At 44.9% G+C, this 14,189-nt stretch overlaps 1 protein-coding gene across 1 annotated transcript; it reads left to right on the top strand.

Annotated features, from left to right (window-relative positions):
- Positions 1-740: 740 nt before the first annotated feature.
- On the top strand, positions 741-3,630 carry LOC111258468. The gene is made up of 2 exons (XM_022829748.1): positions 741-1,860; positions 3,617-3,630. Exons 1-2 carry the CDS (start codon positions 741-743, stop codon positions 3,628-3,630), a joined length of 1,134 nt encoding a protein of 377 aa, XP_022685483.1.
- Positions 3,631-14,189: the final 10,559 nt, after the last annotated feature.

Here is a 14,189-nt window from a genome sequence, read left to right on the forward strand (position 1 = left end):
TCGAAATGATATAATTTTTAAGAAAAAAAAGTTCACCTCTTTTATGCAGGCGGTATTCAGGGCAGTTTATTGGCTACGATTTTGGTCTGTGTTGCAACATGAAGATACAAGGGAATGGTTCGAGTGGCGAGCAAAACGTTGGAAGTCGTCGCTTTGGATATCTTCGCCAAGAACAGATGGAGAAGCAATAATAGACTTAGTGTATCATTTTTTCCCTCAAGACAAGTGAACTTTATTTTCATTTTAGTGATAATCTATTAAGCTGAATTTACTGTAAGAACTTGGCTTGGCTGTGTGTGGTCGCAGAGGTCGGAGACAATTCCATTTTTTGAAAAAAAGCTAAAACAAACTATACTACAATTTGGAACGGAGGGAGTAGTCGCTAATAAACGGGCAAACTAGAGCACCGTGTTCGGGATACCACGTTTGCGGCAAGCCATGGTTGCATGTCCCATGGATCCAATTCCCAGGGTCGGTGGGCTCGATCTCCTCCGTTTCATTTCCGATTTCCCCACACGCTCCTCGCCTCCTCTCATCCTCCCTCGGCAGGGGGTGGCGTACCAAGTCATCCTTGCACTTGCCTCGTTGCCTTGCTGGCCTCCCCCCTCGTTGCCTTGCCTACTTGTTTGAGATGTGCTGGTCGTCGTGAGTCGTGACCACACCACAAGCAAACCAAAGCAATCCGATCCCCCCTTCCTTCAATCCGATCCCCCCTTCCTTCAATCCCTTTTGCTCCAATCATGGCGCAGCCGTCCTGGATCATCCTCCCCCGCGTCCTGCGCGTCAACCGCCTCCCGGACGGCGCCGACCTCCGCCTCACGCTCGCCCCGCCGCCGAGCCTCGCCCGCCTTACCGTCTCCACGCGCGTCTCCCCCGCCAACCCCAACCCGCACCGCGTCCTCGCCGCCGACCTCTCCGCCGGGCTCCTCCTCACCGTCGCGGCGCCGACACCGACGCCGCCGCACCTCCCTCCCGCCAACCCGGAGTACTTCGTCCTCGACGTCATCTCCGGCACCGCCCACCGCCTCCCCGGCACCGGCGTCCTCAGCTCCGCCAGCCCCGGCGTCATCTCCGCGCCCAACGGCGGCTTCATGGTCGTCGGCTTCCAGTACCTCGTCGACAGCCCCGCCGCTCGGCTGCACTGCTTCTCGTCCCAGACCGGCAACTGGGTCACCAGGGACGTCAACAACCCACTGCCCAGCCGCACCTGGGCCTTTGACGACGTCATCCCCCACGACGGCAAGCTCTGGTGGGTCGACACCGCCGCCACCGCGGGGCTCCTCTCCTGCGATCCCTTCGCCGACAACCCCAACATGGCCTTCGTCCGCCTCCCGGATCACGTCGACGACGAAGCTGCCGACGCCTACGGCTTCGACTCCGATGACTCCGACCAGTCCGATCGTCGCCACGGTTTCTGCAGCTACTGCTCCGCCGAGATTCCGCTCGCCTTCCGCCGCCGCGTGCAGCTCGTCGACGGAACCTTCCGCTGGGTCCAGATGGCCTGCGGACACATGGACGAGGCTCGGGAGGGCGCGCCCACCCTCACCGTGCTCACGCTCCTTGATCCGGAGGCGGACTTTGGGTGGAGCCTCGAGCCCGATCTCTCCTTCGCCGACATCTGGTCTTCCGACACCTACAAGGCCGCCGGGCTGCCGGAGTACGAGGAACCCGTCGTCGCGCTCATCCACCCCAACAACCCCAACGTCCTCTACTTCTTCCTCGACGGCTACCTCTTCGGCGTCGACAGGCTTGCTAAGGAGGTGCTGGGGCGCGCGCCGCACGGGATGGCGTCCATCTCTTCGCCCTCCCTTCTCGCTTGGGAGCTGCCGCCCGCGCTCATCGCAGCAGCTGCAGCCGCAGGTATATGTCAAAATCAAATCCCTCGCCTCTGCTAGACTGCACTACCTTAGTACTACCTCCGTCCTTAAATATACGACGTTTAGGACAAACTAATTAATGGAAGGAGTATTAAGATGATCGCTGTTGCTACAGAATTCGACTAAAACGGCAGAAGGCGTGTACATCACTCCTGTCCTGTGACTAATTACTGACTCCATAGTTTGCATACGTCTTCGCGAAAATGAATTTGCATTGATTCAAGACCAAGAATGAAGCACTTGTTTGAGTAGAGGTTCTGATCGATCGAACTTGAAGAGTAGATTTGGGTATAGAGGAGACGTTCTTTATTTCGTTTAAACAGTAATTGGCCCGTTCTTTATTGGCATGCGTGCATGCCTTGCTACTAAAACGTCAAGCAAGTGCTACTGTAGTCTATGGGTGTCGTCTATCCCCTCTTGAATTAGACATTCCTTGAATTTCTTTTTTGCATTTCTTGAATATCCTTGAAGCTTCATTCATGCGTGTTTTTCCTTCCAGTCTACCTGCTGGCAAGTTCTATGCAAGCAATTAACACTGTTGTGCATGTATGCACCGCAGAATTGTGTCACCGAGTAGCTTGCTGTGTAATGTACTACTCCGTAGCTAGTAGTACATGTGCAGGTGCTGTGATTGTGATATTATTTGCTATTTTGCTAGTTTTTGAATTCAGACTTGATTTTGTAGCACGTGTGAACGGGCTACCAGGTTTGATGTTCCTGGTGTGCCATATTTGGGCCTAGTTTAGGTCTGGATTATGATCTGTTTCTATAATATAGTCGTTGCATGCATCTAATAAAGTTCTTGTACCCTATAGTCTATGCTCATGTTTCGAGTTATTATTAATTTAGCTGGAAATATGTTCATTTGTGACTAGTACTGAATATGTCTTTGAAATTGAATTTGATTCAAAACCAAGAATGAAAAGTTATTTGAGTAGAGGTTCCGAAGTTGAAGATGGATTAGGGTATACAGCCAGCAGATGTCCTTTCTATTAGGAGAATAAAAAGTTGTTTGATTAGAGGTTCCACTGCATATATGAACTTTTCCCACAGAAGGTTCTAATTCCTGGAATATATATCATTTCTTTCTCTTGAACAGTAACTTTTGTAGCACAATGTATATGCATGCGGTGTATGCCTGCTTCTGCTTGTATGTAAGCTACATTTGTGGATGTGCTTGTCATTGCTCAGCTGGGATAAGTTCATCTGTTGAGTAGTACTGAATATGTCTTCGGAACTGAATTTGATTAGATCAAGAATGGAAACCTGCAGGTTCTGAACTTGAAGATAGATTTGGGAATATATAGTCTGCAGGAGATGTTCTTTCCACTATATTTTTGAAATTTTCCCATAGAAGAGGATTCTAATTCCTGGAATATGTATTATTTCTTTCTTCTGAACAGTAATTTGGTAGCACACAATGTTTATGCCTGCTCCTGCTTGTATGTAGGTTAAGCTATACATGCTGATGTATATATGGCTATTTAATTTTCCAGCTTCATTGTTTGTCTCGTGTAGATTAATTTTGTCACGCAAAGTCATAGTAGAAGCATGTAGGTCATGTAGATGTGTGGTCAAGTGCTGGACATGATTAATGAGTGTCTGATTGTATTTTGTGGTCATAACTCATAACAAGAAGGTGGCTAGCTAGTTCTCTTTTATGAGAAATAAGATGGTAGTGCACATATATTTTGAGGCTTAATGCTGACTAAAGTGTGTGTATGTATGTATACTGGCAGGTGGGGAGGTGTAATGCTGACAATACTGCAGGTGGTGTGAACTGTGAAGGAGGAAGAGAAGAGGCTGGCGCGCCACCATCGATCTCATCTCTTGCATTGCATCGTCCGGATGTACGATCGGTGGGTTCGTTATGATGTTGTTAGCGTGCCCATCTTTAGTTTCATCCGGACACGTACAGAGATGTTTTTTTTTTGTTTCCTTCGCTTAGTCCATTCTTCGGTCTTAGATAGTAATTTTTCGTGAGGCGCATACATATATGCACGTTTCAGTTTATCAAGGGTACACACATATTATCTACTGATCGATAAGATGATAGTGCAGTGGTAGCAGCTGCTTCATTCTGCTGGCGGGCAGATAACTTGCTGGGGAGTTATATGCCGCAAGTGCTCTGATTGTGGCATGCTCAGAATTGTTTGGTAATCTTGCTATGAATGCCGCAAGTGCTCTGAATGGTACACCAGAAGAGAAGCAAGTGCTCTTACAGTCTTACTGCAGTCTTCCTTGTTTTTCAGAAAGGTAGATGCATGCGGCACAACTGGACCCTTTCCTTCGAGGGAACAAAGTGGGCGTGTTCTTCTCACTCGAAATATAGGACTAGCTACCACCAAAGCGCTGGTATCCGACTGATTGCAAAGAGACAGGATGTGCACTTCAAATGGCACCAGGCATAGTTGTTATGATGATCCTAGCACTATAAAGTGCAGTGGCAGATCCAGAAATCGAGCGCGAGGGGGGCTGATCTACGTGGTATAGATATACCATGTCAAAACTCATGATTAGTCCTTGATTCGCTATATTATTATACCTTCAAGTACATAACGTTGTCAACACTATTTTCTACTACCTCCGTTCCAAATTGTAGGTCGTTTTGACATTTCTATATGCACCTAGATATACACTTATGTCTAGATACATAGCAAATGTTATGAATTTAGAAATGCCAAAACGACCTACAATTTGGGATAGAGGGAGTACCTTAAGTGAAGAGTATCTTGGCTCCCTAAGTGAGTTTTGGTGAATTAATTATACAAGCTTAAGTGTCTAATAAACTTTCAGGTGTATGAACGGATCGGTGGATAGGTAGCACTTGTGGATGACCCTTAAAAAGAAAATGAATAAATATGAGCCCTACCGCTAAATTTATTTTTGTTTGAATTTGAGTATAGGAATGCCGCACTATTAAGGGAGATACGTAGTCTTTGGTCTTTACGTTGATAAAGGTGCTCAAGATGACCTAACCAACTTATGAGAGACACCTTTGCACCTGCACTTCACATGGGGACACTTAGAATGGTGCTGCTATGAGATCTTTGGAGTATTTTGGAGAAAGTTCCAGAATATTCAGAGGTTCCGGAATTTCCGGAGAAAACTCTGGAACTTAACATCCTAACGGGTAGTTTTGGCGTGAAGGGGTATAAATACCCCCTCACCCCTTCCACAATTACTCTCTTGACCTAACTTCATGCTGAGCTTCTGAATAGCATTCAAGTCCCCCTTTTTACTCCCCTTTGTCATTCTTGGTGAGATTTGGTGGGGATTTAAGGAGCGATTGAAGAGAAGGGTAAGAGAGAGCGCTAGTGAGATGATTTCCCATCTTTGAGCACCTTGTTCTTCGTCAAGCCGGTGATTTCATGTTTGTTACTCTTGAAGCTTCAGGCTCCTAGCTGGTTAGGTGCTGCCCGTGGATCACCCAAGCTTGTGGCTGCCTACGGGAAGTTTGTATTACCCCAACGATTAAGTAAGTGACTCTAGCTCGATCTTTGTGGTCGCTAGAGTGAGGAAAGTTGCTTCGGTGTGAAAAGCCCTCCCTTTGTGGGTTCCTCAATAGAGACGTAGGCTTCAAGTGTGGAGCTGAACTCCGGTAAATAAATTCTTATATCTCTTGTGCTTGTTGTTCTTCGTTTCGTTCATATTCAAGCATAGAACATATCTTTAGAGTTTGTGCTCGATCTACGTTTTTAGAAGGTTGCTTGCTGTTCTATCTTATCCCTAAGGCTTAGAATACCATATTGCTTAACCTATATTTGGTGATTTACTTTTGGACAAGCATTTTTTAGGGTTGTAGTTCACTCACCAGAGAATCCGTAGATTTCTCTTACGGAATTTCCGGAACAATTTCTGGAAACTCCGGAAGTTGCTGATAAATTTGTTCGAAGTTGTGTAAAATTTTCAAGTTCGACTTTCACCCCCCTCTAGTCAACATCCTAGATCCTTTCAATTGGTATCAGAGCTTTGGTCTCTGGATTAAAGCACTACAAAAAATATATTGATCTATGATAAAAATTTTATGACATATTTATTCTCGTCATAGATCTATGATGTTTCTGGCTGAAAATGTCATAAAGTTTCACATCCGAGCAAATTTAGTGATAAAGTTACGAAACGTCATAAAAGTTGCCACTATAGCCAAAAAGAAATCATCACTCGCTGTTATATGGTGGTTTTGTGACGATACAAGGTCCGCGAAAATGTCATAAACCTACCAGAATCCCACATGTAAGTTTAAACTAATAAATAGGACGGTAAAATAAAAAAGGAAAATGTACTCTTCCTGTGGGTCTAAAGAGTATCTTGGCCCCCGTAGGTTTTGGTGGATTAATGATGCGAGCTTAAGTGTCTAATGAAATTTCAAGTGAAAAAGCAGATTTAAAAGAAATGATGGATATGGAGCACTTGTGATGGACCCCTCAAAAAGGAAATGAAAAGATAAAGGGCATACCTTGAAGGCTAAATTTATTTTTGGTTTGATTTTGAGTATAGAAATACCGCACTATTAAGAGGGTGCGTAATCTTTGATCTTTATGTTGAAAAAGGTGCTCAAGATGACCTAATAAACCTATGAGAGACACCTTTGCACCTACACATCATATAGGAATACTTAGAATGGTGCTAACTTGAGAGCTTCGGAGTATTCCGGAGAAAGTTCCGAATATTCCGAAGGTTCCAAAGTTTTCATTGAAAGTTTCGAAAAACTCCGGAACTTAACTTCCTAACGGCTAGTTTCGGAGTGAAGGGGTATAAATACCCCCTCATCCCCTCCCACAGTTACACTCTTGATCTAACTTCGTGCTGAGCTTCTGAATAGCATTCAAGTCCCCATCTTTACTCCCCTTTGTCATTCTTGGTGAGATTTGGTGGGGATTTAAAGAGGGATCGAAGAGAAGGGCAAGAGAGAGTGCTAGTGAGATGATTTCCCATCTCTTGAGCACCTTGTTCTTCCTTAAGCTGGTGATTTCGTGTTTGTTACTCTTGGAGCTTCAAGCTCCTAGCCGTCTATGCGTTGCCCGTGGAGCATCCAAGCTTGTGGATGCCTACGGGAAGTTTGTATTACCCCGACGATTGAGTAAGCGACTCTAGCTCATTCTTTGTGGTCACTAGAGTGAGGAAAGTGGCTTAGGTGTGAAAAACCCACCCTTTATGGGTTCCTCAACGGAGACGTAGGCTTCAAGTGTGGAGCTGAACTCTGGTAAACAAATCTCGTTCATATTCAAGCATAGAACATATCTCTAGAGTTTGTGCTCGATCTACTTTTCTAGAAAGTTGCTTGCTGTTCTATCTTGTCCCTGAGGCTTAGAATACCTATTGCTTAACCTATATTTGGCGATTTATTTTTGGACAAGCATTTTTTAGGGTTGTAGTTCACTCACGTTAATCTCCGGAGAATCCGTAGATTTCTCCGGAAATTTCGCAAGTTGTGAAATTTCCGGAACAATCTTTGGAAACTTTAAAAATTGCTGATAAACTTGTTCGAAATTGTGTAAAATTTTCAGGTTCAACTATTCACACCCCTCTAGTTGACATCTTATACATCCTTTTCATTAAGTCAGAGTGATCATGCGTTACTCGGTAGGGCCTGTAGTAGTATAGAGTATAGACTTTTGGTCTGGGCATATGGCAGCGGCGAGTCAGGTAGACAAATGAGGCACCAACGTCCAGGGGCTTAGTAATGCGGATGGGGAGAAGTCCCTGGTGCGGCTCATGTACTTTTACTTCCAACACAATCACAGGGAGGAGAAAACTCATGGTCATGGCGGCGCTGCGCTACGGCGAGATCGTACAAGAAAGGAGGATGGGCACCACTCCAAGGGTTTGGGCCTTTGGGGGATTGGAAGAAAGACATTGACGTGATACTTGTTGAGCTGGATCATGGTTTGGGGGATCGAAACACAGCAGCAGCTTGCATGATGGTTTGGGGGATCGGAACATAGCAGCAGCTTGCATGGACTGGTTTACATGTTTTGAGCAAGGGCTATAAAAAGGTTGTTGCGGCTTGGAGCCGCCCTGATAAAGTGAGTCTCGCCCAAGTTTTATCACATTAAGTCTTTAAAAAGAATTAGTAAAATGCACGGGTCGTGTTTTTGTAAAAGGTAAGTAAACAATAGTTTTATATTTTATGGCAAAGATACACATCGAGGGTATATTTTACAAAACACCTATCCAACCAATTACTAATTAATTTTTTTAGTTTTATTTATTGAATAAAAATCGAGCTAGAGAAAGTAACACTATCTTGCATCAATTATCTGCTTTCAAAAGGTATTAGAGCGACTCACTCACAATGTTCCATAAGTGTGACTACCACCATGTCTTAATGGAACATGAACCAAATCATATGCAACAATAATCCAAATCTTGGCTCCCGTCCATGCTATATATTCTCTTAACAATCATAATTCCATCCATCCTACCGATTGACCCTTGTCAACAAGGGACTAAAAGCTATATCTACTGGAGAAGGTGTGGCATTTTCACTATTTGTGAAGTAATCCAGTTATTTCTATCAGGTACAAGCTGCTATTTTTACCTAGCTACTCCTATATCAAAGATGCATCTATGATAGTGTCAGGTTTAACTGAACTTTTTGACAGCTGATGAAGCATGAGAGAGACATGCTCCTTCTCATCGTTGCTCTTTCTGTCCTTTAGATTCAGTTTTAGGCACCTGCAAATGAGTCAAGACAGAGCACGGAGCCACTGTGATCTGTTCATGAGGCAATTGCCCTTTGTGTTCATGAGGCACGGAGCCACCTGTACTTTGTGTTCTTTAATAAATAGCTACTCACCACATCTCAAGGCCAAGAAGCTTTTGTTGGATCACTGTTTCTCTGTGAAAGAGCTCTGCAGGCCACAAAACCTCCCAATCCTGCATTGAACAGTTTCAAATGATCAAAACAGTAATCTCATGATAAAATCCTGACGGTTTTTATGCGCTATCTTTTCCCTGGGTAACAAAAATGAAACTCCCAAGTCCCAACTCCAAACAATCACATTTATCCTGCAAATTGACCATTGTAAACACTGAAACTTCTAGCCCTTTAGATGTGTTTGGCATTAATATTCATGTCCTCCAATCCAGTTCTTTCCATCCATCCACCAGAATCCTCAAGTGTTTTCTCCAGACCTCGTTCCTAATATTAGCTAAAGCGGCAGCACCATCAGAATGCTCTACATATGCCACTAACTGAATCTAGATGATATCAGATACCGTATCAAAAATACAATAATCATGAAAACCTGCAAGGTAGAATAATCATTAGTTTCTTAATAGATAAGCTCGTCTCATCTTTCTCACCACAGCATATCTGCATGCCACCTTCTAACACAGCTTTGGAGAATAGCTTCCTGCAAGAAACGCTTATCCTTATATTGAGAAAAAAGGTACATATTAACATACCAGATACAAAATACATGGTTTCAAGGAAGCAGACTGCTACAAGCTTTCATATAAACATCCCACGACAAAATACAAAATACAATGCGAAGATTTGTATGAGGATGCTACAACTTGAATAAAAGAACCAGATAGAATTGTCTTATATCTTTGACAATACATAAATGATTATGTATACAGTATACTATACAATCGGAAGTTGAGAAAAGCTTACGACCTAGCGGGGGTACCCAGCGAGCTCCCTGCCACCCTCTTCCTCCCAGGTTTGTCCTCCTCGTCGCCGTCGCTCGCGCCCTCCCCGCCGGCGCCGTTGTCCCCCCAGAGTTGGCTGAGGCCAAGGCGCTACTGGTCGCGAATCATGCCGATTGCCGAGGTAGGTCTCAGCCTGCGCGGGATCGATGGGCGAGGACGAGGCGGCGGCCGTGGCGTTCACGCCACCGCGAGGCTCCTTCTCCCGTCCGAGGGATGGCACTGCGGGGCGGCTCAGACTGGAGGGGTGGCGGAATCAGCGGAGGTCGTCGGTGTGTCCCCATATGGCGTCCACGAGCTGCTGGTGGGGATTTGGGGGAAGCGGAGCGCCTCTGCCTCCTTCGCCGCCGGGGAGAGGTGAATCGATTCGGAGGACGGAGGGGACGGGTGGGGATGGGATCGGGGAGTTGAAGTCGATTCGTTGAATTTTTCGTATGGCAAGCAGCATCCGACGAGGAAAGAGGGGAGAGGTGAATCGAGATGAACAATCAGCGCCACGATGCCGCGGGTATGGCGGGCGGGTAAGTTAGTGATAGGTGACGAAAACATTTGATTTTTGGCAGAAACCCTCCCTAACACGTGATTTTTTCGGGTCTGCACCCTATCCGCTCCCTCGTGGGTCTAATGTGAATGGTACGGTGATCCTGATTTGGGTGAGAAATATTTTCAATTATTTTTAATCTTTATAGTACAGATAGATAGATTAGATTTTTAATGTATTGTGATAAAATAAATTGAAGTAATTATTTTATTATAAACTACTCCCTACGTCTTAAATTATAAGTCGTTTTGACTTTTCTATGTACATAGTTCTGGTATGCAACTAAATATAGTGTATGTCTATACGCATAAAAACACCTATGAATCTATATCTAGACGCATACAAACACCTATGAATCTAGAATAGTCAAAGTAATCTACAATTTGAAATAGAAGGAGTACTGGATTTAGGTATGGCTACTGTCACGAAGATGACCAATGCAACATGTGTATGTACAGTAAACTATAGCATCATTAATTTGTTGTTTTTGCAAAATGGACGAGCCAAATCATCTACTCTCTTCGTCCAAAATTATAGGTCGTTTTGATTTTTTTAGATTCATAAATTTTGCTATGCACTCAGATATACCCTATATCTATATGCATAATAATATTTATGAATGTAGAAAAGTCAAAACCACTTATAATTTGGAACGGAGGAAGTACTTTTTCCATACGCAGACATGATCTTTGCAACAATTGTGTTTAATCCTCACGTAAAACATCAAATCGCAAGCTTCCACCATATGGTATATGTACTTAGTGTTCTTCACTTATCAGTTCAACTCGTCCATCTCGTGCAAGCCGGCACAATGAATAATTTTTGTTCCATAGTTAGATCTATTTGTTTGAGATTATAATCCACCTAAATTATATAAGCTGAATTATGGGTTAGAGGTACTATAGTAAAAGATCACATTGTGATTACAAATAATCTGAAATAAACTAGTCCTGGACAGCTTATTTGAGATTATTTGTGATCTCAAAGTGGTCCCATGATACTCTTTTACTCTACTATCCTTGGATCATAATCCAACTTATATAATCGAGGAGGGAAACAAATGAGCCCTTGGTCCACCAATCTGTCCTCTTCAACGGGTTAATAATTTTAATAGGTATAATTTCAGAAATTAACAATGAATATATTTTCCCTATAAATTCAGTCAAAAATTTTATTTTTGGAAAAAATTAAAACAACCTAACTTAACCCGAAGGCAACATAAGAACCGATGGATTAAGTATGGCTTGAGACACGTTGGGTATAGGCTGGAGTACTTAATTGCTTGAGGATTTGTGCAAATTTGTATGAAAAAGGAGCACAGGTTGTGGGCTTAGAGCAGCTCCAGTATGTATCGAAATCGAACAATGTTCGGTAGAAAGCGATGTTTGTACGCTGGAGCGGTCGACCGTGGGTGTCAGAACTCAAAATCGGACTCAAACTCGGTCCGACGCGAGGGAGTAAAATAATAATTTCTTTGCGCCGGCTGCTCCGGGCCCCGGCAGCATAGAGTAGTGGCCTTCGTCGCCGGCAGCCCGGCACACGCAGCAGCAGCATCCAGCCGCGGCACATGCGGAAGAGCGACCTCGTCAGACGCAGCGCCGAAGCTTCGTGAGCATCAATAGCAAGAAGATGCAGCAGTTCAATGAGGAATCGGGGGATAGGATGAAAAGTAGGAAATCAGGCCTGCTATATGCTCCGACTACTCAATTTGCTCGATTCCTACCTCGATTTGGTGGATTTATGGCTGGATTTGAGGTTCGTGTGCGCCGCTCCCGCCTCCGCCGGCCGCCACTAGCGCGAGCCGCTCCAATACACGGCGAATTGACCTGATCTGCTCTTCTCGCGGGATTAACTTCAGGATCCATAGCTGGATTGGAATAATTGGGAAGAGAGGGGAGGAAGGGAAACGCTGAGACGAGAGACGTGGAAAGTTCCGCCTCCTCGCAAGCCTGTTCGCTTGAACTTTTCGGGTCAGCTGTGCAGCCCAGCCGTTCGGCTGCGGCCCAAACAGCAACAGCCAGCCCGCCAGCCGAATAGCTGCGTTTAAGCCTATCCGTTCGTGCTTCTCCAGTCTCCATCTTCTGTCGCAGAGCATCGACATCCTGCACTCCTCCCGACCCCATCGCCCACTTCGCCTCCGTCTTGCCCCTCCCCGCCGCTGGCCCGCCCCGCCCCCGTCGGACTCCGCCCCGCCGTCGCTGCCCCAACTAGCTCCGCCCCTCCTCTCTGCCCCGCCATCGCTGCCCCACCCAGCTCCGCCCTTCCCCTGCCGCCGGCCATCCTCACCGTCGCCGCCCCACCCAGCTCCGCCCCTCTTCTCTGCCCCGCCGTCGGTGCCCTACCCAGCTCCGCCCCTCCCCCGCCGCCGACCAGCCCCGCCCCCGCCGGACTCCGCCCCGCCGTCGCCACCCCACCCATTCTCGATCTACCTTTGTATGCTGGGTAAGATCTATTTCTTTGGGAAAAGCTATACGTTGCCCGGGTGATTCACGAGCTCCTGTCACCTGAATTTGCACCGTCCGATCTCACGATGTGCAGGGCTCATTTATTCGCTTTCCCGTCACCTGCTGCTACCCGCTGCCTCCTGCTGTAGCCGGCGTTGCTCTTTGCCTCCTGCTGTAGCCTGCGCAGCTCTCTACTTGATGCAACTCTCCGACGAGGAGGCAGGCATCTGAGCATCTGTTGCATGCCCTGCAACGCTAATTGCGCACGGTGACCGATTCCGAGCTAAGACACCATGCGGCCTCGTGCTCCCCCGTGATCGGCAGTGCAAGCCCAATTGAAGGTAGGCAATAGAGTTGCTAGCATTTACAGTTTGAATTACATTAATTTACAGTGCTTTGGTTGTTGTAAATTGTTTAAACCTCTCATGTAAATGAGTTGCAATTTTTAATTTTGAAATCTGATTTGTATTTTTGCATTTGAGGGGTTTCTCACAGTTAGAAATAATTTGTTAGTTGATTGACTATAGAAAAAATTTATTTCAGTTGTTAATTTTGCCTTTTTCATATTATTTTTCCTTCTCTTTTCTGCATTAGTTTGTTTACTATATGCTCTTTATAGTTGTTTTCTTTCTGCATCATCTGATCAGGATTCTAGGGTCATAATTTTCGGGTGATAGATCTGTTTCCAACACCCAATTTTTTTCCACTTCAAAACAGGGTGTTATACGCCTGCAAATCACCTGAGTGATTGTGGCCACAATAACACCCGAGTTAGCAGTAGACAGTCCCATTTCTTATCATCTCGTCATATCAGGCTCTGGTCCTTTTTTTTGCCATGATTTCTGAACTTCAGTTGCATCTTGTACCTATTTCTTATATTTCTGCTTTTGTGCAAACAATTTAGTTGTTACTGAAACTAACTGCAATGCACTCGTCAAGTCTGGGAATTTTTGGAGTTTAGGATGAGTTTTGCTAAATAATTAGCTCTGATCAGTAGAGTGCAGAATATTCCTTCCTCTAGTTAGCTTTGTTAGGTAAACAGTCCTATGTGTCTAGATTAGTCAAGTGCAATTTGAAAGTTGAAATATCAACTGGCTGTACAATATGTATAAACTATCAAGTGGTTTCTTAGTAGGTAAATATGCTGACGATTAGATGATACAATTCGTAGAAGCTTCTGATCACAATGAATGAGATGGTTGTTTATCTAGGGTCTTTTCAGGCCGTTTGGTTCAGTAAGCTTGAATCGTTACTATAGTTGGTCATATGGCAAAGAGCAAATGTATATTCAGTTCCAAGTGTTGTGTTAAACTTGAACTGAGATATGACGTTGGATTATAATTTTTGTTTAATTAACTGAGCCATGAATGATTGACTCTAATTGGTTGAGTTCAATTCTGAAAAAAGGAAACTTACACTGGGTACCTAACAAAGGCGACAGCACTGGCACATTCCTCTACATCATCATGGTCTCCACCTGAAGCCCATCGCTACGAGCTGCGTACAACTCCTGCAAGACGCAAGCACCACGAGGCAAGCATTAGTTCCATCTCATTTGTGCACTTTGTGATGAATGTTGATTCCTACCTTGCATGTTGTCATTACTACTGTGTGTGTGGCATACAAACCTTATAGTTAGGAAGGCATATAATTCAAACTTGCACACAA

The sequence above is a fragment of the Setaria italica genome, chromosome IX, assembly GCF_000263155.2.
Source record: "Setaria italica strain Yugu1 chromosome IX, Setaria_italica_v2.0, whole genome shotgun sequence".
NCBI lineage: Eukaryota > Viridiplantae > Streptophyta > Magnoliopsida > Poales > Poaceae > Setaria > Setaria italica.